This window comes from Dipodomys merriami, unplaced genomic scaffold (genome assembly GCF_024711535.1).
Source record: "Dipodomys merriami isolate MVZ:Mamm:240054 unplaced genomic scaffold, mDipMer1.0.p SCAF_13, whole genome shotgun sequence".
NCBI lineage: Eukaryota > Metazoa > Chordata > Mammalia > Rodentia > Heteromyidae > Dipodomys > Dipodomys merriami.
The window spans coordinates 39,246,141-39,271,174 of record NW_027202604.1 but is presented as its reverse complement, the minus strand read 5'-3'; the positions used below and the strand labels follow the sequence as shown (position 1 = coordinate 39,271,174).

The 25,034-nt window shown below is 56.2% G+C and overlaps 1 protein-coding gene across 5 annotated transcripts in view; it reads right to left on the bottom strand.

Annotated features, from left to right (window-relative positions):
• The window catches only part of LOC138824828 (intraflagellar transport protein 122 homolog), a 57,831-nt gene that overhangs the window by 7,075 nt on the left and 25,722 nt on the right, over window positions 1–25,034 (bottom strand). For all 5 annotated transcript variants that reach the window (XM_070019173.1, XM_070019175.1, XM_070019174.1 and 2 more), the window contains 8 exons: window positions 23,726–23,890; window positions 21,488–21,685; window positions 15,770–15,910; window positions 12,620–12,673; window positions 10,029–10,190; window positions 6,255–6,421; window positions 3,976–4,147; window positions 1,253–1,355 (listed from right to left, as the gene is read on the bottom strand). In XM_070019173.1, the coding sequence (XP_069875274.1) occupies window positions 1,253–1,355; window positions 3,976–4,147; window positions 6,255–6,421; window positions 10,029–10,190; window positions 12,620–12,673; window positions 15,770–15,910; window positions 21,488–21,685; window positions 23,726–23,890 (1,162 nt within the window). The remainder of the gene's footprint in view (window positions 1–1,252; window positions 1,356–3,975; window positions 4,148–6,254; window positions 6,422–10,028; window positions 10,191–12,619; window positions 12,674–15,769; window positions 15,911–21,487; window positions 21,686–23,725; window positions 23,891–25,034) is intronic.

The following is a 25,034-nucleotide window of genomic DNA, read 5'->3' as shown; positions in this document are numbered from 1 at the left end:
GTCTGCTTAACAGACATTTCCTGAGCATCCGCCCTGCCAACCTGGCCCCCTGGAGATGCCGGGGGCTGCCAGGGAGGCCCACGCGTGGGCACGCTGGTGGCCCCGTCCCCTGCCTGGAGAAAAGGAAAGGGTCTGGCCTTTGTTCTACTCCCATCGCCGTCTCTTGTCTGAGTACCAAGTTACTATGGCGATGAATTCTTGGAAGGGCGATGCAGACAGATGGATAGGTTGATGTGTTTTGCCCAAACATGCAGATACTTCAGCAACTGGGTGCTGTGGAAGTGCTGTGCGGGCGAGAACGCGCCGTCCTTCAGTGGGGTTTTCACTGAGGAGCTCCGGCAGGGAGGCAGCGCTCAGCCGCGCGTCCGGAGGTGGCAACTGCTACCACGTGGACGCGTAACTGAGATGCCAGGGAGCAGACGCGCTGGCTTCAGCGAGGAGGCCCTCGAAACAGGCAGCAAAATGGGCAGAAAACCAGATCTGGTCCGATCCTGGCTCTGCCTCTCGCTAGCTTTGTGACTCTGCAGGGCACATTTAGCCTCTGTGTCCCTGCAGGGTGGCTGGCAGGATTCAAGGTTACGCGGGTTAAGTCCCCAGCCGGGGCACAGCGCAGGCAGGCAGGTTTGTAAGTCATGATTAACGTGCCCAGGCGAGGCTCTGCGCTTGCCTTGGCTCTACTTCAGATCCGCCATGCCTCATGCGCGGCCCATTCACCAAGGCAAACGCAGAGGAGCGGAGCCCCCCGCCCCCACCAGCCAAGATGGAAACACAGCCCTGCGCTCTGCTCTCAGCAGGAAAGCGTGGATGTGGGACAAGGCAGGCCGCTCAGCGCAGCCTTCCATTCGCCCTTGCCGCAGGCCGGCGCTTCCCAGCTATGGGACTTCACACTCCTTGAGCAACTTCAACCTTGGTTTTCTCATCTGTGGAGTGGGACCAGCAATACCACACTGTGGGACGTGGTGAGAATCAAAGGGGAAGAGACACTGGGGTACACCACCCTGCTCACGAGCCAGAGGCTTGGGAGGCCCTGCTGAAGGGCCGCCCAGCACGTGGGTCAGGGGCCCGTGTGGGCAGGACCTAAGGCCCATGTCCTGTCCACTGCCCCGAACTCTTTTCTCTGCAGAGCCCTCCTATCTAAAGAAGAATCACCTGTCTTGGGGCCTGTGGAAGGGAGCGGCCCGGCAGGCCCCCTGAAGTGTGTGTCTTGGCGCTGACTTCTCCCCCTCTGCACGGTGCCATCTGCACGGCCTACCTTTCTGGGCTTCCTCAAAGCGATCGTTCTCTGCTAGCCACTGAGCGTAGGGCACGTAGATGTCATCCTTGAACTCGGGGTGCTTCTCGCCCAACGCAAAGGCCTGGAGACAGGAGCACAGGCCCTCTTAGTGAACTGTTCCCCACAGCCCCACAGAAACATGGCACCGAGATGTCATATTTTGCCAGCCTGACAACTCAGAGGGGGAGAGAGCCCACCCCCCACCCCCAGCAGCACAGAAACAAACCAGCTCTTTGAAAACAAAAGGCAATTAGCAGCAATATGCAACTGACTGGATTCAACAACAACACAGTCTGTTTCTGGACCACAGAAGCGGCACAGAATCGGAAACATTTTATTTTGAGGGTTTGCGTGGGCTCCTGTAGCGCTGCAAACAGATTTCTTTTAATTGCAGGCGACACCTACGGAAACGGGATTGACATTATCATCATCACTGCTTACGAGCTGTCAGAGATGACTGTGGACGTGGTGCTGATGGGACTCGGTGGCTGCTCCCCCCCCCAACCAGGCCCCAGACCACCTGCTGGGCCCAGAGAACAGGACATGATGGCAGGGGGGAAGGAGGGGGGGCTTTGCCTGAGGCTCTGCCAGAACCCAGTGCTTCTGAGATGCAAGGACTCTGGCAAGTTTATCTTGTAGCCATTATCTCCCCTGGCCTCACCTTTTCTCCCCTGCGATCTTGTCACCTCAGACACTCAGGGTACCCAAGGGCCTTGTTATGGCTGACACTGCAGGGCACGGGGTGGGGGGACCCCGCAGCTCTGATAGCCTGGCTGATTCTTTCCACGTGTCCCTCCTCACACTAGAGTGGTCAAGGATGGGGGTCAGGGAGGGAGGACAGAACTGCCCCGGACACGGCTCTGGCAGCCTCTGCCTGAAAAATACAATTGGCATTTTCTGCCCAAATGCTGCCCAGCAGGTTTTTTTTTTTTTTTTTTTTTTTTTGTCGGTCGTGGGTCTTGAACTCTGGGCTGGGCGCTGTCCCTCAGCTCTTCAGCTCAAAGCGAGCGCTCTACCACTTGAGCTACAGCGCCACTTCTAGTTTTCTGGTGGTTTATTGGAGATAGGAGTCTCACGGTCTCTCCTGCCCGGGCTGGCTTTGAACCGCGATCCTCAGATCTCAGCCTCCTGAGTAGCTAGGATTACAGGCGTGAGCCACCAGCGCCCGGCTTTGCCCAGCAGGTTTTAAATGTCACATCCGTGCATTTTCACCTCGGAGAGCACAGGATGCTGTGGTGCTGGTCAGAGGCAGCAGACCAGCACCAACCACAGCCCTGGACAGCCAGGCGGACACGCGAAGCCTGGCGCCTACCATGGGGCTGGCCCGGAGCTTCAGCCAATAAAGACATGCCGGGTGAATGCATGCATGCATGAATGAATGAATGAATGGAAAGTTATTGTAGGGCCGCCCTCCAGGGGGCTCTGGTTTAGAGAATTCGGGGCTAAGTCTCCTGACTGCCAGGCAATGGTCCTTCTGTCCAGAGGCAGCTGCTCTCCATCCCAACCAGACACCATCCCCTCGTCCCAGTGGTGGGCACCCTCCTCTCCCCTCCCCTCTCCTTGTCCCAGCGGCGGGCACCCTCCCCTCCCTCTCCTTGTCCTGGCGGCGGGCACTCTCCCCTCCCTCTCCTTGTCCTGGTGGCGGGCACCCTCCCCTCCCTCTCCTTGTCCTGGTGGTGGCGGGCACCCTCCCCTCCCTCTCCTTGTCCTGGCAGTGGGCACCCTCCCCTCCCTCTCCTTGTCCTGGCAGTGGGCACCCTCCCCTCCCTCTCCTTGTCCCGGCAGTGGGCACCCTCCCCTCCCTCTCCTTGTCCCGGCGGCGGGCACCCTCCCCTCCCTCTCCTTGTCCCGGCAGTGGGCACCCTCCCCTCCCCTCTCCTTGTCCCGGCGGCAGGCACCCTCCCCTCCCTCTCCTTGTCCTGGTGGTGGCGGGCACCCTCCCCTCCCTCTCCTTGTCCTGGTGGTGGCGGGCACCCTCCCCTCCCTCTCCTTGTCCCAGCGGCGGTGGGCACCCTCCCCTCCCTCTCCTTGTCCTGGTGGTGGCGGGCACCCTTCCCTCCCTCTCCTTGTCCCAGCGGCAGTGGGCACCCTCCCCTCCCTCTCCTTGTCCTGGTGGTGGCGGGCACCCTCCCCTCCCTCTCCTTGTCCCAGCGGCAGTGGGCACCCTCCCCTCCCCTCTCCTTGTCCTGGTGGTGGCGGGCACCCTCCCCTCCCTCTCCTTGTCCCAGCGGCAGTGGGCACCCTCCCCTCCCTCTCCTTGTCCTGGTGGTGGCGGGCACCCTCCCCTCCCTCTCCTTGTCCCGGCAGTGGGCACCCTCCCCTCCCCTCTCCTTGTCCCGGCGGCGGGCACCCTCCCCTCCCTCTCCTTGTCCCGGCAGTGGGCACCCTCCCCTCCCCTCTCCTTGTCCCGGCGGCAGGCACCCTCCCCTCCCTCTCCTTGTCCTGGTGGTGGCGGGCACCCTCCCCTCCCTCTCCTTGTCCTGGTGGTGGCGGGCACCCTTCCCTCCCTCTCCTTGTCCCAGCGGCAGTGGGCACCCTCCCCTCCCTCTCCTTGTCCTGGTGGTGGCAGGCACCCTCCCCTCCCTCTCCTTGTCCCGGCAGTGGGCACCCTCCCCTCCCTCTCCTTGTCCCGGTGGTGGCGGGCACCCTCCCCTCCCTCTCCTTGTCCCGGCAGTGGGCACCCTCCTCCGCCCTCCCCTCACCTCATCCCAGCGGTGGGTCTCCACGTGCAGCTGCACCAAGGACCGCAGGTCGCCGATCTTCAGGTAGGTCTCAGCGGCATAGCTGGGGTGGTCCAGTTTCTTGAAGTAGCGAGCACACATCAGCAGGGGCTCCCGCTCAGCCTTGTCCAGCTTCCGGGCAATGTCGATCAACCTGGAGGGAGGAACCCATGAGCGGCCGGACGGAAGGAAGCGGAGTAGCTTCCCATCTTCTCAAGGGCACACTCCATGTCTGTTCATTCTGCTGAGTCCTGTCTAACAGCGCCACGGCCCAGGGAGACGCCAGGTCATTAAGTGAAGGAACACATACCCCACAACCATTCTCAGGGACCCCAGGGCTGCCTCGGAAGACATGGTCTATACCTCATCTGTCTTCCACGCGAGTTACATCGCTACTCGGCGGTATCTGGGAATATACATAAAATGTGTATGGAACCCTGGTCAGGAACCAAGAGGGCACCTGAGCTTTCCGGGCGTGGCCTCACCGAAGCCTTGCCACCCTTCTCTTATTCTGGCCTCACCGAAGCCTCGCCACCCTTCTCTTATTCCCGGTTTGCACATGACATGACCTTAAGTCTGGGGGAGGGGGCCGCTCGGCCTGGGCTCTTCAGGCAGGAAGTGGCTCTGTGCTCTTCTTGCCATGTCAGATTTTCACAGGAAGGCAGAAGCCAGGGGTGAGCACTGCTCAGAGCCTGGCACTCTGTGGAAGAGGCCTGGGAGGAAGCTGTTTTCCTCCTGGCCAAGCTGCAGGCCGCAGGGTCCAGATGCTCCCCGCAGCCTCTCAGTGGTGGCCGGCCTGCCCACGGCTCGGCTCGCGGGGACATGGGCTAAATGGAATGCTCTGCGGGGTTCTGGGCAGCCCGGGGCTTGGAGTAAAACCAAGGCGGGGAAGGGGCTCTACCCAGCCGGCTCCACGTGAGGAAGGAGAAGCGGCGAACGCAGACAGGCAGGCTCGGGGCGGCCTGTGAGTCTGCACTTAAAATAATAATAGCATCTAAAAATAACTCGCTCTGCAGAGAGAGAATGTTTTCTGGGAAAGGTGGCACAGGCAGCCCCTTAGAGCCCCCACCCATCAAACCCACCTTCTACAGCCCGGCCTGGAGAGGGGCAGCACACCCCCCGCTCAACGCATTAAGCATCCCCAGAGTACTTGCACACCAATGCGCCCCGGGGCTCGCCAGTGGGCGTGTCCAGGACCCCGAGTCTGCCTGGCACTCATCTGTCATCTATTTTGTGGAAAGAAAACTTCGGGGGACATGATCAGCACCTCTTCTTGGCTTGAGAATGGAGTGGTGGGTTCCAGGTAAGGGCCCTTGGTGAGCCTGCAGCGCTCGGGCAGCCTCAGCGCCCACTCTCGCCTCCTGCCAGCTGTGGTGACGCGTGCGCGCACGCACGCACACATGAGTGCACGTGAACTCCAGTCCTCCGAGAGCCCAAGGCTGAGCCCTGCTGTCCCAGCACAGCCCCGCCCGCCCCTCGCCCAGCTCTCTATCTGGTTAACTGGCATGGCCCCGTGGCACAGAGTATCTCTCCTAGTTCTTCCATTTTCTCGTGCCCTCGGCCTACCATAGTCCATCCTGGTCTACTTGCTCGACTTTGCTCCACCTTACTGGGGGGGTCTCCTGACCTTGCACCAGAGCCTGCGCCATGTGCCCACCCTTCCCCCGCTGGCTGCTCCAGGGCCCGCATGCTGTCCCTGTGTTCCTCCCGCCTGTGCTCCCCTGCTCCCCGCTTCCCCCCCTCCCCACCACTACCTCAATGTTAATGGCTTGAGATCTGCTCCTTCAGGCCAGACGTCCGTGGGCTCAATGGACCAGGACTCTTCCTGGTTCTCTTTGGTTCCTATCATTGTACGTGTGGTGGACACTGGGAGCACCCACACCAGTCGGGAGCTCTCTGCCAATCTCCCTGCTGCTCCCTCTTTGGTGGACACAGGTGTCCCCAGAGCCTCACTGCCTTCCTTCGCAGGACAGGTGCGCAGGCACCGACCCGGGGGTGGAGGGAGGAGGCCGGGCCTGGGTGGCCGCCTCAGCTACACACAGCCTGGTCCCTGAATGTCCTCGTCTCCACACCCTTGCCCAATGCCCCTCTCCAAAGGCGCGTCTGCCTTGCTCAGACTCGGTGCCACCCAGAACTGAGGTGCTTTTACAGTTGGCTCAGACACTTGAAGAAACACTGTGCTTTCTCCTGTCAATCAAAGCTCAGAGCTGACATGAGGTGACAGGCTGCCGAACGCTCCCCCAGGTGCGGCTCAAACCTACATGTCAACCCAGCCGTGGTCGCCGCTCAGCTCGATGGCCTTGGCGTGCTCCCCCGCGGAGACGTACATCTCCACGGCCGCTTTGGGCTCGTGGATATTCCTTGCCCAGTCAGCCTGCTTGGTGATTAGCATCTTTGTTTCTTTGGGGTCTCCAGATCCAAGGAAATCCTGAGGAAGCACAACAAACAAAAACACTCCGGATTAGGACTTCCTGTGCCAGCATGACGTCAGCTCCCGAGAGCCGGAGCAGGAACGGGCTCTGCTTGGCTGTGTGGGCAATCGGGGTACAGGCTGGAGCCCAGCCCGGCTCACCGAGTGGGGGCTAGGCCAGGTGTGTGGGAGGGATGCTCATGGGCCACCCGCAGATGTTCCAGGGGGAGGGGAGAGAACCAATGTCCAGGACTGTGGCCGTCTGTTTCCTGCCCTTCATACACGGAGCTCAGCAGGGAATGCCTGAACTCTGCAGGGCTGCACCCAGTGCCGCGGGAGTGCAGGACCAACGTGCATGTGGTTGTTCCCGGACCATCTGTCCAGTGCTGACAGCCCTGTAATCTTTATTCACATAATAAGGGCAACACCACATGCCTCACACTGGAGTTGAGCATGGGGTCTCCTAAACCTGACCCGTAAAATGATGTGCAGAGCTGTAGGCTCAGCCCTGGCTCTGAATGCCCACCGTCCCTGGCTAGCGACACACTTCAAGTGCTGTTCCCAGATGTTCCCCCATACACTGTCTGAATCTGGGAGGCCGCCACATTGGCGTGGCCTCCCGGGCACAGACTGGCCAAGGACAGACAGCAAGCAAAGCCTCCGATGGCCTGTTCCCTCTCAGCGGCCTCAGGTCCATCTTGAGATCAGGTCTGCCTGCTGGACACGCCATGCACAGAGGGATGGCAGGCGCCCACAGAGGGCCTGAGGCAAGGCAAGAGGGGCCCGTGGCCCCAGAGGCTCAGATTGGGGTGTGGGGTCTGAGTTCCTGCCCGCCTCCCCCCCAGTAACACCTCCCTGGGTAGCAGCGTCAGAAACCTGCTCTCAGGACGGAGCTGCTGCTGAGACAGCCCTGCTGCCGACATTTGTGAAGGTGGGCCTTTAGCCTAGCTCTGCATTACTGCTTAGAAACTTCGTCTCAGGAAGGACGTATCCTACCTGAGTGCTCTCAGCCTCCTAGTATAGAAACACACGCCGCTCGGTGATTACCACTCACTTGTCAGGAAAGCGCAGTCAATGTACGCTAAAAACCCACTTGAACAATTAGCTCATTTCTTTTTCCATTTGCTTTTAGGGTAATTATGTAGCCCCTGAAATCATACATTAGGTCTGCCCAAGAAAAGCAAATGCTTCTGGGAGGAGGGGAAACATCATTTTACCCCAATGCTGGGCACCCAGGCCCCGTCAGGGCTGCCCTGGCTGGCCTTGGACCGCCCGGAGGGGCCGGGGCTACAGAACAGCTGCTGAGTACACCTGGCTAGGCGGCCCCTGCACGCCTGGTGGCCATGACTGCGTCAGACCCAAGCTGAGCACTGCCCACCTGGCTGCCTCAGTGAGGCTAGCGGCGGCTAGGACAGAAATGTCCTCCAAAGTGGCTGCTCAGAGGTCTTGGGGTGACTGAGAGAAGGGCTAGAGGCCCGGAGGGGGCCCCAAGCATGGGGCATCTCCCCCCTGGGGACCGCGTGGGCTGTGGCTCGTGGCTGAAGGAGCCTCGTCTGCGGGGAGGGGCGCCGCCCCAGCCCGCGGTTCAGCTCAGGGGCTGCGGCTTAATTGAAGCTGAGTCTAAATGGTTCCTTCGAGGCTCAACAAAGTAGGTTTTCAAAAGCTCTTTGGTTCCAGGGAGCTAATTTACACGTTATCTGGGGGCCTCGGTGAAGACTTTGTCCTGAAGTGGACAGAAAGAGGCTGTGCTGAGTGATGAATGAGACTAAACAGGGCTCTCATGCTTGGTGATTTTGATAAGGACATACTACATAAGAGTTAAGAGCATTATAATTCCCTTTATCACCATATAAACATGTCACTTATCCGGAAAGCATACAATTTATTTGTACGTGGGAATGTAATTTAAAAATTTTCCGAAAACCAGATTGAATCTTGGGAAGCAATTTTCAAGTAAACAAAAACAAGCCATGTTAATAAGCACTGTGTCCCCCCAACATAATATTAGTGTATGCATGCATTTTCTCAAACGCAGACTACAGGGGTGCGGGGCGTGCCTGAAATGGAACCCACCTACTTAAAACCCAACGCAAGCCCTGAGAGTTACCTTCACGGAGACAGAGCAGATTGCCTCTGTGAAGGGGCTGCACTGCTGGGTAGGAAATTCTAGGTGAAGCAGGAGAAGGATGAAGGGTTCCCAGAGCAGGGACGGAGGGGCTGGCCCTCTGAGGGGGAAATGGAGGCACCCAGGACCCCTGGGAAGGGACCCCTGACACACATTGCATTCTGGATGCCAACAAAAGCATTTCTGACAAAGCCACAGCTGCTGACTTGGGGAGACAGCAGCGGTTCGAGGCATTAGCCCCAAAGAACTAACAGGCCCGGCCAATATTGGTGTCTAAATTCTACCTCTGGGGAGCCATCCTTTTAGTTTAATGCTTTGTTCCCAGCTAAGAGGAGATCTACTGAGTTTGCTCTGTTGTTACATGTTTTATGCACTCCTGGTGGTGTGTGTGCGTGTGCGTGCGCGCACGTGTGTGTGTGTGTGTGTGTGTGTGTGTGTGTGTGTGTGTGTGTGTGTGAAGGAATGGGGGATCTGGCGAAGGTGAAGCAGATGAAGAGAAGGCAGAGGAGCCGGAAGCCTCCAGATCTGGGGCCCAGGCGGGCCCCAAGCGCTTGGCCTCAGCACGACTGATTCCAACTCAAGCTACCAGATGGCAAAAGAGGGAAGAACCCAACCATCCTTAGGAACAGACAAGCAGAACACAATGCGGAGATCCTCCATCTTCAACTTGTGAGCTGGACGCTGACCATGAGTGGCCACAGCGTGGCTGTGGCTGGCTTTCTACGCACCTGAGCTGTGAGCGGGGACAGGTGGAGGGCGCCCCTCCGTGGAGGAAGAGCTCACTGCTGCTGCGCAGGCCCTGGGTGGATTCTCTGCCCCATGCCGCGCTGGCTGCAGGTTACATTTGGCTGCTGGCAATGTAGCTCAGCTTCGCCCTTACCTCCACGGACACCACCTCGGGGCTCCCTGCCTGCCTACCTCAGATCCAGAAGCTTCCGCTGCCTCTGTCTTTCCCTCTTCATCTTCCTACTCTGCCACCTTTCTACCCATGCACACAGACGAGCCGTGACGCCTGGGCTGTCCCGGGCTCCCTAGGTGTGACTCTGTCTCACAGGTGCTGATAAAGAGACTAACCTTGAGGAAGACCCCAAGTGCAAACGGGGAGTCTCTACCATCCCCTCCCCCACGTGGAGCCACCAAACCCCTCCTGGAACGGTGGGGCACACTGCAGTACAACAGGGCCCCGGGAGCGCATCCCCTGCCTGGTTGAGGAGCTGGGGGCCGCTGTCAGGCTGGGGGGCCTTCACAGGAGACGGCCTTGCACTGCGGTAACTCAGCATCGCCCACAGCCGTTCTCTGACCCTCTGAGCCACCCCTTCTACGTCAGCCTTCAAGGTCGGCTTTTGCTCGGTGTCAACAGTGCCCTGGAGGGTCCTTTGCTCACTGCTTTCCCGGAGCCCTTCCTGAGGCCACCGCGCCGCCAGCCGCGGCACACGGCGTGGACGATACAGGTGAGCCGCGGGCTGGGGCGGCGGCCTGGCCCAGCGGGTGGTGGGTTACCTTGGCATAATCGAACATGCAGAGGTTGGTGTACATGTCCAGTGCGAGGCTCTCGTGCCCGCTCCTCCTGTACAGTTTGGCGGCCTCGTGGAACTTCCCCTGGTAGGCGAACACATCTGCCAGAAACAGGTCACTGTTGCTCTCGCCCCGCTTCTTCCTCTCCTGGAAAATCAGAAGCACGGGAAATGGCCTCCATGGCCACAGGCAGGAAGCAGCCTGTACAAAGGCCGCTGCTGCTATTTCGAGCAAAGCCCTGGGCCTTCCAACTGGAGCCCACGCTTGGCTCCCACTGCTGTGTCCCCTACGCGTTTGTCGGGACACTGGACAACAAAGACAGACTGAAGCTTAAATTAAAAAACAAAAAGCAAACCTTTGTTTGATGGAAATTCCTCAGCTCTGCTTTGCTGCATATGCTTTCAAGGCACTGACTGGGCTGCTTGGACCGTGGGTCACTCAGACCACGTGCACTGTCCCCCCCACCCCCTTGATGTCCCTAAGCCCCAAGGCCTCCTAGGCCTCCAAGCCTGGCTGGCGGAGTTGTGACCTAGGATGGTGACAAAGGAGAAAACCTACGGCTTCTCCCAACGTGGCGATCATTAAGATAGTGGTGCAAGTGTTACCATGTTTCTAAAGAGAAGGTTAAGAAAACTGGGGGGACTAGACACCGCTAGGTCCTAGACCGTACTTCACACACGCACTTTGGCTTTTAGTGACCTCAACATTGCCAAAGAACTCCAGTGAAGTTCAAGGCAAGGTAGGGGTCAAAGTCAAACTGACATTTGGGCTCCCTTCTACTTGTTTCCATAGCCCTGTGTTCAGAAGGACACACAGTCCCCAACAGCACAGCACCCCTGGGTGCGCATGTGTGTGGTGGCAGGTTGCCAGCATGCGCACACCGGGCTGAGCTGGGATGGAGGGAGGTGCCCGCACACCCCTTCCTCCTGTGTTGGAGAACACTCACTCATCTACAGCTCAAGTATCTGTAAACACTCCATGGCACCCGGCCCCTCGCCCCAGCCGTTGCCTTGTGCTTGTTTTCCAGCAAGCGCATCAGAGTGGAGGAAGATGAGACACGGGACCAAACTCCTAGACAGGCCGCGGAACGCTTTAACAGCTGGAGGCAACAGGCTTTTCCACTGACAAATAATTAAACACATACACACACCCTTCACTCGGTTCTGGCTAATCAGCCAAATACACTACCTTCTAATAGCTAGAAATGAATTAAAATCTGGCAGTGGAAACCACAGGACAGGCCTAGCGTGAGGCCGGCCACGCCGAGTGTGGCCACGGTGGTGCTCAGCAGTAGATGGCCACCCGGCAGCTTCTCCTTAGCTCGCAGCGCCCTAGCAGCTCACCTAGCCAAAAGGAGCTCCTGAGGGACAGCGGCCCCCTAAGAAATGCTAAACACCCAGAAGCAAGCAGCCACAACCTCAGAGCAGACAGACGGGTCACTGGAAGGTGCTTTGCTTTCTTCCAAGTGCCCGGCTCCCAGCAACCTGGAGGAGGCATTCTGAACTAGGAGATGACGAATGACAGGAGCGGGTCCTCACAAACGCCAACTACAGTGTAGAGAAAAATTACGTTCCATAGATCTGGCTCTAGACCCCTAGGCTCCCGGCCAGCTGATTTCCAAGTGCCAGGCCTGAGAGCAGACCCCACGAGGGGGGACAGCAGCCCCTCCTCACACAGGAAGACAAGCGGAGGGGACGGGCGGTGCCCTAGGGCCAAGACAACCCATCTGGGAAACTCATGAATAGAAGCTGGGTGCCCCTGGGGAGGGGGGCGTGGCCTCCCTGAGCCCCAGCCCCCTCAGCCTTTCCACTAGCAGTGATGCCCACTGGTAGCTGAGTGAGTGCGCATTTAGAGCAGTGCACACACGCTTAGTCCCAGGACACGGGCCCACCCAACCAATGGAAGCTCCTCACCGCTCACAGGGGTGCAGGCGGGGTGCCCCCGCCAGCCTCTCCCCTGCTCAGCCCTTGCCTACCGGGCGGATGACAGGTGTTTATTATGCTGAACTGAATTAGAGGGACAAGACATTTGCTAATTTCCTCACTGCTTCCATCTGGGAATTCAAATGTGTCTCGCATTCCCTTAGCCTCACAATAAATCTGTTCGGGAGAAAAAAAAATATATGTAGGCCTTTTTACAGACAGTCAGACAGCACTGCGATACACAGAAATTAAAAATAGTGCCTACCATCACCCATAAATGGTGCGCTTAGAAACAGCTCCTCCAGCCCTACCAGGCCTCCTGGCTTGACAGACACGGGCCAGGCCGGCGTCCTCTGCGCAGGGGGACCTGGGAGAAGCCTCCTACCCCGCCCGGCTACTGGGTAGGGGGGACAGAAGCCAGCTAACCACCGCCGCAGAGACACAAGCTTGGCACCTAGGGTCTACTTCACCCTTACAATCCTGGGGGAGGGGGCGGACTCACGTCACAGTACACCAAATCCACCCTCGTCATCCAAGTGACAGGCCACACCCCTCCCTCCGCAGGGGTGCTGTCTCCCATGTGGTCACTCTGCTCCCCACAGCCAACACCTGTGGGCTCAGGGCATGGGCAGGAGCCTGTGGCTTCGCGTTTACCTCGATGCTGCTGATCAGCTCTAAGTAGCGCAGGTCTTGGACTCTGGTGAAGGCCTGCGGGAAAGAAAGAATGGAATCAGCCGCCTTCTCTGTTTCAACAGTGGGCGACTGGCAGGGGCGGGACGCCAAGCTCCAGACAGGGAGCCAGCAAGGAGGGGAAGCGAGCATTGATTAATCATCTGTGTTTGGGAGGTTTGCCACCCAGCGGGCTCACTTTATCCTGAAGATTAGTCCATGCAAAGAACGGCAAGGAAGTTCTGGCTGCAGCCACCCTTTGGGATTGGGTGAAGTAAAACCCTGACACGGTGGCGGGCAGGGAAGGCTGGGAGGCCGGGGTCTGAGCCAGGGGCCGTGGCGGGAGTGGGTGAGACGCACGGGCAGGGGCTGCACGTATATGGCTGGCAACTTGAAGAGGAAGCAAAGGACAACTCTCCTCCCCCGAGGGTGCCATGAACACAGGGCACAGAGCACACAGCTCACAGGATGGACGGCAGGCGCGGGGGGGGGGGGGGGAGCAAAAGAGGAAGAAAGCAAGAAGGCCCTTGAGGAGGGGGGATGGTAGGGAATGAATCACTCCAAGTCTGGAAGGCAAACTGTTACGCAAACCCAGCGGTGCAGCCGCGCTGTGCTTTAACCCCTGGCCTGCTAGGAGTTTCTATTTGCAGACTGACCCGAGCGCTGCTCTTGCCGCTTCAGGTCCCCCATGTGGCCTGCGGTCCCCCAGCTGGCCTTTCACACTGTCCCTATGAAAGTCTGCAATGCCTAGAGGTGGCAGCAGGCCCGGGGGGGGGGGGGGTTGGGGGAGGTGGGGGGAGGAAGCTCCGTGATGAATTTTGTGGCCTCTGTCCCCCCCCCCCGTCCCTGCTCAGGGCCCACAATGGAAAAGGGGAGCTTGGCAGATTAAACAGGTCACTAAGTCTCCCGAGCTTACAGCTATAGGAGCGGGAGCAGATTCCCTTGAGAAAATATATGCACTGTACATGGGGAGCCGGCAGGATTAAGTAAAGCATGCACAGCAGGGAGCCGGCAAGTGGATTTCTTTTTCTTTCTTTTCTTCTTTTGCTGAAGACAGCTCTCATCATGTTCCCTGGGCTGGTTTCAAATTGGGCCAAGCAACGACCCTACTGCTGGGACAACAGGCGTGTGCCACAGGGCCCAGTGAGCGGCAGACCCCGCTGCAGCAAGACTCCACTGTGGTCTTAAACCTGACCTCCTGGATTAGAGATCAGGAGGTGTCACTAGAGTGCTGCCATGACAGTAGCTGCCACTCGGGGTCCTGGCTCACTCTGAGGCTTTCTGGCCAGGAGCCCTGAACCTACTTCCTGCTTCTGGGCTCCGGCGGCCTCCTTGTGAACCCGGGAAGCGAGTGATGCCCCTTCCCAGGTCTTTCGATTCTGCTGTGCTGGGTTCTGGGACTGGAGAGATCCCCGTGAGAACTTTCCTTCTGTGCTCCTTTGGCCTGGCCACATCCGCGGGGCCAGGTGCTGGGCCAGTGGTCAGAGTCTCAGAGTCACAAGGTCTGTGGGTGAGGAGTGGGCGGCAGGGCGGCAGGGCGGCAGGGCAGTGGCCCAGGCCACGCTGAGCAGCCCTCCTCTGCCACCTAGTGGCCATGCCCATCTCAGCCTGTGTGCAGAGGGCCTGGTGCGGAGCAGAAAGAGGCTGGGAATTCAGAACTGAAATAGTCCCCAATCCTCAAATCCTTAGAATACACAAATAATTTCCATTTGTCAATTAAAACGTCGGCACTTTTCAAAATAATCGTGTGCTCTAACACAAGCTTTTCTATGCCATGATACAGGATGGGGTGTGAATGAACGTAGGGTCATATTCTACTTATGTTTCCGTCCACTCAAACATCTCAGCAGTGTCGGCCAGGCACTGTGCCAGGCACTGTGGAGTGGTACCAACAGGGCTGGATTCCTAGGCCTCCTAAGGAGCTCACCATCATTCCACTTCATCCCCAGCTACAACAAACTACACACAGCCCACGAAGCCTGCTCTTGTTCTTTCCTCCTGGCATTTCCGGGCAGGGCAGATGCAGCTCCTCCAGGGAGAGGAGGCCTCCACTCTCCTCTGAATTCTTAAAGCTCTCTGCTATCACTCACACTTAGTCCCCTTTAGCACACCTGAAAACGCCACGTAGATAATTGTTGTACGTAATGACCATTTCCCTTTCTTGTGTTGGGGACGGAACATGGAATCCAGGGCCTTGCACCTGTTAGGCAAGCTCTAGCACTGAACCACACTCCCTGTGCTTGTCAGAACGTGGCAAGCATTTGCACAGCCATTCCCAGTTTCAGCTTCCTAGTGGTTAGGCCTCAGTAATTCTCAGGGCCTTTCACCACCGCTGTTTGAGAAGCTGCTTGCCCGGGCCCGGAGGGCGGAGCTGGCCCCAGCCTGATGCTGAGCCTTGCTCTTGTCCATTCTACGTTCTGCATTGCGTGCAAGTCTTGACCAGCCCCAGGTGGGACCACATACCTCTCTGGAGCTCCTTCTATACCAGTCCAGTAGCATGGGCAAAACAAGAGAGGAGGGGGAAGAGCGGAAAGCCATGCCTTCCTCTACCTCAGGTCCTAGATGAAAAGCCAGCTCAGAAATACACCTGGGCTTTTTCTAACATTCAGAGATGGGTGGAATGTTTTCGGCCACTTGTAACTTTAACTGAACTACACCAGGAAATGATATAATGAACCAAGCGGTGAGCAGTGCGGGGAGAGCCCACACTGTTGTCGGAACCTCCACCACCACACTCACTGCGTGCTGCGAACAAGTGTGTAACGATTGGCCCGGTGCGTGCAGCGATCATAAAAGCTGCCCTCTATTGAATGCCTACCTCGCAGCAGGCTTTTATCTATATGTTACATAAATAATCGCTAATAAAACTGACAGCCGGAGTCTACCAGATGCTTCTTCTGTGCCTGGCTTGACCAGCACTGTCAGTTTACATCATTACGACTTTGGGAGGATGGGGCCTGGCACCTCCAGACTCCTCCACGGAGGCCTTCTTAGAAAGCATGCGATCTGCCTCATCTCACAGTGAGGAGGGAGCTAAGCTGCGGTCAGAACCCAAGTGAGTCTAAGCTGCAGCCAGCCCCCCGGCCATGGACCCCTCCAAGGACCGAATTCCAGGTCGGTTAGCTGGATGCCTACCTTCTTTGCGGTTTCAAACTCTAGTCCTTCTAGAGCCTCCATGGCCAGCTCACGCCAGTCAGTGTCTGTCACACCCAAGCAGGCAATCTGGTAGGCTTCTTTGAACATTTTCTTTTCCAGGTACTGGTACATCGGAGCAGACTGCAGGATTTCATCAGAGGGAGAAGATGCTTTTCAGAGCCGTGGGAAACTTGAGTCTACCTCCAGATGTGTGCAGGGATTGCCTGACAATGTCCTGCCTGGCCCTGCCACGGAGGTGCGCGCCCCAGCCCACATGCATCACAGACTTCCTGTCCATCATCCTTCCCTCCTTCCCTCCTGCTGCCCCGTCCCAGGCTGCCCGGCCACAGGTGACACCCTCCCTACCCTACAGAAAAATACCTTTCATGGCCCTGTTAAAAGTGTCACTCGTCTGGAAACTTCTATGGCCCCTCATTCTCCCACCCCAAAGGTTGGAATCTGAGCTTCTTCTCTTCTGTCTGGATTGGAGATACCCTTCAGCGCCCCCCCCCCCCGCCCCCGCACTGTCAAGGCCCTGCACTGTGGGCTGCAGTGGGTGGTACTCACTTTCCCCAGCAGGCCTTCAGTCCCTGTACTACATGAATGACTGACACTCTTGGGATGGTGTCTTCCCAGAGAGCCACAGTCAGTGAATGGCAATCGATTTCTCCAGCTCACTCTGGAAGGCTCTGGAATAAAGTCCCCTTGGTCTCTGGTGCCATGGGCCCAACTCCCTCCAAGAAGGGCTGTCTTGTTAAATACCTGTGATTAGTTCCTAGTGACTTTTTTTTTTTACTGTTTCAAATTGTCTTTGCATTTCTTTGAATAACCATGTGCAAGCCTGTTCCTATACCCTGAATTCAGACAGGGCACTGGGCTCAGGGAGGTCACCTGAGTTGCTGAGAACATCGAGCTGGCAGACGGGCAACCTGAGGCTGGAGTGAGAGGTGAGCTGATTCCAGGACCTGTGTGTGCGCATGCTCTCCCCAGTGTGTACACATGTGCGTGCAACACAGCAAGCCCGGGCTGGGCCCAGGAGTCTTTCGTGAAAGGCCCTGTCCTGTTGGCTAATATGCTTCAGGGACCTGTGTCTCCCCGCTGGACTCTCCGGCGGTGGACATCAATCAGTCGTTACCTCTGCGCTAATGGTTCCCAAATGTGGAGTTCAAGGGCTGTTTTCTCTATTTGGGGCCTTTGTCTTTGAAATTTCCGGTCCTACTTTTTTTAGCTTTAGAGCTGAAGGGAACTTTTTTTGTCTTAAGCGGTCCATCTCGTGACGGCGGTGCGGGCGGCTCCGTGGCTGGCTTGTCTTTCCCACCGTGCCGCGCACCCTTTTCCGGGACGCAGCAGTGCATGGCAGCTGGGAGCAGCCAAGCTAGAGTGCCATCCTAGCCAGCTCCTTCTGGGTAAAGCCATTTCCTCCGTTTGGATGCCCTGCCCGCTCAGGCTACCAAGGGCAAAGGAGAAGCACTCTGAAAGTGACCAGTGCTAGGTCCAAAACAAGCATGATCCTTTCCTGTCTGTTCTCCATGCTGGCCTGCCTGCTCTGTAACTCTCCGGATCGCCCCCATCTGCCTGCTGCTGTGGCCTGTGCAGACCAGCCCCTCCTGCCCCCCGCCAGGCCCCGAGTCTTGGCCTCCCCCACGCCCCCAGCTTTCTCTTCTAAACTCCGTTAGCAAGTACCCTTCGGTCCAATTTAGTCTCGCTATTTTATGGCCATCTGTAATAAGGAGAAATAATCATAGGAATCAGGACAGACAAAACCTGAAGATGGGTATAATTAGCTCTACTGCAAGCTGGACACATGATGCAGCCGGTGCACGGAGCTGTTCTGGAGGCTGGCAATTTTGAGACCAGCGTGGGCAACATGGCAAGACTGTCTTAATAAACAAATATATACATATATATTATATGTATATATATTATATATGTATATATAAAGCCCCATTTCACAGGGGAAAAAATGACGGGAGTGCTCGGGACACAGCTGGTTTAGGTGGCAGACTGTCCTGGGGTGGTGCCAGGCACAGGGCCAGGCACCCTGCAGCACCAGAACGGCAGACAGCTGCCACAGGACCTGCTTAGGGCCCCTCGGTGCGCCCCTTCCTCCACGTGTGAAATCACCCCGCCCGCGGAGGCTGGCGGCCTCGCTGCCCTACTTGGCAGCTCAGACCAACCAGTGCTTGCACAAGATGATGTCCATTTCAAAAGGAAACCAAAAATCCCAAGAGCCAGACTGGGTTCTTTCCTGACTCTGGAGGCCCAAGCCACAGGATGGCTGGGGGCTGAGGCAACAGATAAACAGCCTTTGTCCTGAGATCGCCCTTCCTCACCCTTGGCCGCGGGGCCTGCTGCAGCAGCCGGAGGCTCTGGACAGCCACGCCAAGCCCTGGCTGCTGGCAGAGGAAGCCCGGGGTCCCATGGCTCCTCTAGGCTGGCTGAAGCCAGGGAGCAGAAAACTGCATTTGTGTTTGAGGTCAGGATGGCAGTTTCGGGGAAAAGCCTGTCAACAATAAGCACTGCCTGAGTAGCACAGCTCAGTCCGAGCGAGGCCTGGGCGGGATGCGGCTGGGAAAGGAGATTGGCCAGGAGACATCACAGGGGTGCACTTGCCTCCTGCCTCCACTCCCCCAGGGGTCTCTCTCTCTCTCTCTCTGACAGTCCTGGGGCTTGAACATAAGGCCTGGGCACTGTCCCTGAGCTTCTTTGGCTCAAGGCTAGCACTCTAGACTTGTGCCACTGTACCACTTCTGGCTTTTTCTGTGTATGCGGTACTGGGGAATCGAACCCAGGGCTTCACTCATGCTAGGCAAGCACTCCAGCCTGGGCAGGACAGTCCATGAGACTTTTTTTTTTTCTTTTGTCAGTTGTGGGTCTTGAACCCTGAGCCTGGGTGCTGTCCCTCAGCTCTTCAGCTCAAGGCAAGCGCTCCACCACTTGAGCCACAGTATCACTTCTGGTTTTCTGGTGGTTAATTAGAGATAAAAGTCTCACAGGCTTTTCTTGCTTCAGCTGGCTGGGAACGGAGATCCTCAGATCTCAACCTCCTGAGTAGCTAGGATTACAGGCGTGAGCCACCAGTGCCCAGCAGTCCATGAGACTCTATCTCTAATAAACTACTTAGAGAAAGCCAGAAGTGGTACTGTGGCTCAAGTAGTAGAAAGCGCTCTACCACTAAGCCACATTTCCAGCCTTCTGGTATCTCTTTTGCTTTCTCTTTCCCTCCTCTGTTTCCTCAAATCGGAACCCATGGCCATTGCTCCCATACCTGTTCTCGGGCAGGCCCCGTAGAGGACAGGGCCCTAGCAATCCTGTAGAAAGCCAGTCAGGCCTCATGGCTCTTTGGGGGCTGGCCAGCTACGTGCACGGCATGTGACTGACTGGCAGCCAAGGGGAGGCAATCGGGATGTGTCACATCTCGAGCTGGACACAGCCTTTGTCCAAGCTACTTCACTTCTAGGATTTATGCCACAGAGCTCAGCGGAGACAGACGCAGAGCTGGCAGATGCTGGCTATGTATGAGAGCAGCTTAATTGGGCAGTAAGTGATGGTCAAGTTGGCCAAGGAACACCCTGTGACAGGACCCAGGGCCGTCGATGCCCACAGAGCTGGGGTGGGAAGCAGGGGGAGGAGAGTCACACCAACAACTGCATCATCACAAGCTCTCCCCACCCCACCCCCACTCCCGGCAGAAACTGGGCAGAGTGCAAAGAAATCTCTGACATTTCTTACACATATACAAAGGTCTATAGTCAACTTCTGCTGACAAATGCTGGCAGTCCATTCATTGGCACAAGACCACATACCTAGTAGATGGTTGGATGGAAAAGTCCAATACTGATTTACAGCCAATAATTTACAAAAAGGGATGGGTGTGTAATATCTCCATGTTGGGTTAAACTTGTGGCATTAAGGAAGGTGGATGAAAAGTCTCCATCTCTTGCTTAGGGTCCACCCAGGAAACTGGGTGGATAAAATCTGAGATTTTATCTTTGGGTAGAAATGCTTTTACAGATAAAAGTAAAAAAAAAAAAAAAGCCAAATTCTACTTCAGTTTAGAAATGCCTAAAGTCACCAGGTACCGTGGCTCACACCTGTAGTCCTAGCTACTCAGGAGGCTGAGATCTGAGGATCATGGTTCAAAGGCTCCAAAGGAAGAAAAGTTGGTAAGACTCTTATCTCCAACAAACTACTCAGAAAAAGCCAGAAGTGGTGCTGTGGCTCAAGTGGTAGAGTGCTAGCCTTGAGTACAAAGAGGCTTGGCAACAGTATCCAGGCCCTGAGTTCAAGCCCCAGGACTGGCAAAAAAGAAAGAAAAGAAAAGAAAAGAAAAAAGGAGGGCTGGGAAGGTGGCTCAATGGTAGAGTGCATGAGGCCCTGGGTTCAATTCTCTGCACCACATAAGCAGAAAAAGCCGAAGTGTTGCTATGGCTCAAATGGTAGAGCACTAGAGGCTTGAGCTGAAGAGCTGAGGGACAGTGCCCAGGCCCAGAGTTCAGGCCCCACGACCAGCAAAAAAAAAAAAAAAAAAAAAAAGGAAAAGAAGAAAGAAAGAGAAAGGAAGGGAGGGAGGAGGGAAGGAGGAAAGAAAAGAAAGGAAGAAGGAATGCCTAAAGTCATAATTATAGATCATGCCTGTTACTTGTATCTGCAGACAAGCCTGAGTGGGTACATTCCCAAACACTTAAGAATGATTCTCAGGTGTGGTGACCGCACACCTGCCATCCTAGCTCTTTACAGGCTGAGCCAAGAGGATCATGAGTTTAAAGCTAGCCTGTCTCAAAAAATAATTAATTAAAAAGATAAATAACTACATTAAAAATGATTCTTTGAGCCAGGAGCCAGTGGCTCACGCCTGTAATTCTAGCTACTTTGGAGGCTGAAATTTGAGGATCCCAGTTTGAAGCCCGAGGAGATCTTGTCTCCAATTAACTAGCAAACAGCCAAGCATGTGGGTGTAGCTCAAATGGTAGAGTGCCAGTCACGAGAGGAAAAAGCCAAGCAGAACCAGAAGCCAAGCAGCGCGTGCACGCGCACACACACACACACATACACACACACACACACACACACACACACACACACACACACACACACACAGAGGTTCTATAAGGATGGGATTCTGGGGTTCAAGCTTCTTTGTCCTCTGTGTTTATCTGTTTTATGGTAGTTCTATGGCAAGCACCATTCACTGGAGACAGCGGGCAGATAGAGCAGCTGGACTAGGCTAGCCACCAGGTAGTCTGTCACTCTGGGCTCTCCTGTCTGTCTGTCTGTCTCTGGTCTATTACGTGGTTCCATACTCCAGCCCAGGGAACTTGCTCAGGGTCCCATGCTCCCTTTTTGGCTCACAGACCTCAGCCTGGGCCCAAGCCCTTCTCTCTCTCTCTCTCTCTCTCTCTCTCTCTCACACACACACACACACACACACACACACACACGCATGCCTGTGCAACCCTCGCACCCATAAACCTGTGTGTTCAGGCATCCTCCAACGGGATGACTGCTGCCTGCTGAGCAGCGCCCCCTGCACCCGCTCCCAACCAGGAAGAGAATCAGAAGGAAACAGTGAGCGCGAGCTACTTGCTGGAGATGTGCAGGCTGCGTGGGGTGGTGGCAGCGTGACATCTCAGGCGCCGCTCTTCCCCCAGCACCAGGCCGGGGCCCAGCCTGCCTGTCCCCCTGCCCACCGCCAGAGGACGGCCAGGCGCCAGTTACCTGCGGCACTTCCACGGCAGTCATGGCGAAGACGTGCAGGCAGAAGATCTTGGAGCCGTTGTAGCCGACCACAAAGCCCTGCAGCTTCTGCTGGTGCACAGGGAAGTTGCTGGCCTTGATGTTGAGGTAGCCCCCTCCCGAGAAGCACAGCATGTCCTCACACTGGGTGTTCCAGGCCACGCTGTTGGCATTGGGTTCCTGAGGATGAGGACGGGGGGTGAGGACTGCCCTGGGCACGGGCACCTCTCCCACACCCCAGTCAGGTCCCCTCCTGAACACCAGAGATGCTGACGGTGGGGTGCAGGAGGCAGAGGAGGCAGGGACAAGGAAGAACGGGGTGAGGCTCACTGCTCTAAACACTGGCCATGACGACGTTTCCAAATAAGCATGACTTCAAAAGTTCTTCTTCTTCCTCCATTGTGAGTGGAAAATCAGCAAAGTAGGATTCAGTGAAGGAATAAAGCTTGGAGGTGACTCAGTGGCACAACACTTGCTTACCATGCCCAAGGCACTGGGTTCTGGCCCCAGCACCACAAGAATAAGCAAACAAACCAACAAACACCCCCACACACGAAGACAGTTGAAAGTGACTATTTCTTTTTTTTTGGGGGGGAGGGGAGTCCGGTCGTGGGCCTGAACTCTGGGCCTGGGCGCCGTCCCTCAGCTCTTCAGATCAAGGCTAGCGCTCTACCACTTGAGCTACAGCACTATTTCCAGCTTTTTTTTTTCCTGCTTATGTGGTGCTGGGGAATCGAACCCAGGGCCTCAGGCATGTAAGGCAAGCGCTCTACCACTGAGCCACTTTCCCAGCCCCAAAGTGACTATTTCTGCGTGGATGGAATTACGGGTGCTTTTATTTTCTTGTTTTTTGTTTGCCTAAATTTGTCACGAAGATCTGTTGGATTCTTTTTATAATAAGAACAAGATCAGGGAGTGCTTTTCAAAATTAGAAGATAATATGCCATGTGTACATTTACAATTCACTTGCTAAATATCCAGGCACCCTGTGTGGTGGCCCCCCGAGGCCAGCAGAGTCTCTGGTAGCCCCGAGTCTCCTGCCGCGAGTCTCCTGCTGACTGCTAGGATGAGAAGGCGGCGAGGGTGGCTGGGCACGCTCCTGTCCCCGGACAAGGCCTGAGACTCACCTGCTCTCGTCTCCGCAGAGGCTGTGGGCACAGGGGAGCCACACGCCCTGCCACCCTCACAGAGTCCTAGGCCCAGAGCACCCCTAGAGTACACTAACTAGGAGTGCAGGCAGGGGTAGCAATGGGGCCAGGGAGAAGAAGAAGGCCCCTTTCCTGCCCAGTGCTGCGCCACCATTGAGGTATCTCACTTAATCCTGTAGCAATTCTGTGAGGAGACAATGAGTAGTTTCATTTCAGGGAAAAGGAGCCATTGAGGCCTAGAATGGTTTATTAATGTGCTGAAGATCACACAGCAAATGGCGCAGGCAGGACGCAAGCCCAGGCCAGTTGAAAGGCAACCGACATGCCTTCTTTCCCTAAGCACTCAGCTTCCTCTGTGATGGAGGCCAGAATGAGCTGAGAGTCACTTCTGGGGTAGCAGCCGCCGCCAGGTCACCTTGCCCAACTGCGGTGCCTCTACCCCAGGCCCCCTCCACCCTGAGAGGGGACCTGAATCTGCCTGACCTTGGAAGCCTGCACACACAGGGTCCAGCGGTGGAGAACTTGCATTAGGCAAGGCAGACCTGACTCACAAAGCCCAAAGAGACCACGGGTGGCCCTAACCCAGCAGACCCGGGGGCCAGCCTCTGGACCTTCCTCCCCATGACACATGGCTAGCCACAGGTCAGTGTGCAGGCATGCCTATCCCAAAGACAACACCAGCTCCCGCCGAGCCACCTCTATGGCTTCCTTGGGATACGAGTACAGGGGACTCCGTGCTTTCAGATGATAAAGCTGACCGGGCCTCCTTGCTGGGCCTCCGGTCACACACACAACAGGCAGGCCTATAGAAGGGACCCTATGGCCCACTGGCCTGCCCGCTTGATTTCCACTTCATTTACTGCTCATTGTTGATGCAAGAAAGGGGCTACTTGCCCACTTACCCACAAAACAAAACAAAACAAACAAAAGAACACACAACGAGGCGGGGCTAGCCCAGCTGCCAAGTCAGGGGAGGCTGCAGGCCCGGCCCAGCACTGGATCTGCAACTGCTGGGAGCTGCAGCGCCCCCTGTAGGAACGGGGTCCCCGCTTCTAGGTGTCGGGAACTTCACCTGAAAAAGCAGCTCCTTGCTGTGGATGTCATACACCAGGCACGTGTCATTTTCGTCCACCACGGCCAGCTTTTTCCGGGTGGCACTCATGTCCAAGCAGCGCACGGCTGTGGCCTGCTTCAGCAGGACGACAGCAAAGAGATTGTCCACAAAGATCTTCAGGATCTGGTGAAATTTCAGAGGAAAAAAAAAAAAAAAGTGTGAGTCACCATGGCAACCAGACCCTGGCCCAGCGCCAGGCTGCTGGAGTCCCATGTGTTCTACCAGAACAACTCCCACTGACTCCCAGAAAGGACTCATTAGAAGGAAAAGAAAAAAGAGGTGGCGGAGGAGGGGCAGGCTTATCCTCAGGAGACCAGAAGTGTGGTTCATCAGAGGTCGCCCAAGGAACAACAGGCCCAAAATATGCCAAACTTCACTCCAGTGTCTACCCAGACTGGGGACTTGCTAATGATTTGACTCAAACTGCACGCTGCAGGGGACCACGGAGCAAAGCTCTGAGTCAAGGACTAATACAGAATGATGCCATAAGAAACCCTGGTAGGGCATCTGGTATAAAACAATGATGATGATGCTGCTGATGGCTACTGTCTATTGACACCCTTGCTCTTGAAAGCACTGTGAAAAGTATAGCATCCTCATTTGTAAAGCCTGAGCCTCAGAGAGGCAAAATGACCTGCCCAGGGTCACACAGCTAGTCAGCAGCTAAGATACATGATCTTGTTCAACCTGACCCCTGAAGCCCCTGCTCACAGCTTTGCCTGAGACGCAAGAGCTGATGGAGGAAGAAGCAGGCCCTTCTTCACTCTGGTGGGAGTCTGACAGCTCCCACTGATCTCACGTTCTATAATGTCCGTCCCCAGCAAAGACCTGACGAGCCTCAGTCACAAGCCATCTGCTACACAGCTTGGCTCTTGGGCTAATGCAGTTATATTTTCACTTTCAGATTTCTATGAAGCCCACATAGAACTTTTTTTATTTTCAGCAAAGAACACACACACACACACACACACACACACACACACACACACACACACACTGATTTAACTTTTTACAACCTAAATTTCCTGCATCTATAGGCCCAAAAGACCCTTTTACTTTTAGCATCAAGTAACATCCTGAGGACACAGAGCTGTCTAGGGCCAAGGCTGGAGCGCAAGGTAATCCAGCCCCAGCCCTAATAGCGATCTGACCTCAGTACCTGCTCTGCCTCCCTCTCCAGCAATCCAGTAAAGCTGCAGCTTGCACAAATCCCCCCCCCCCAGGTGACCTTACGCCACTAATCCATTCTACGTGCAGCCCAAGGGCC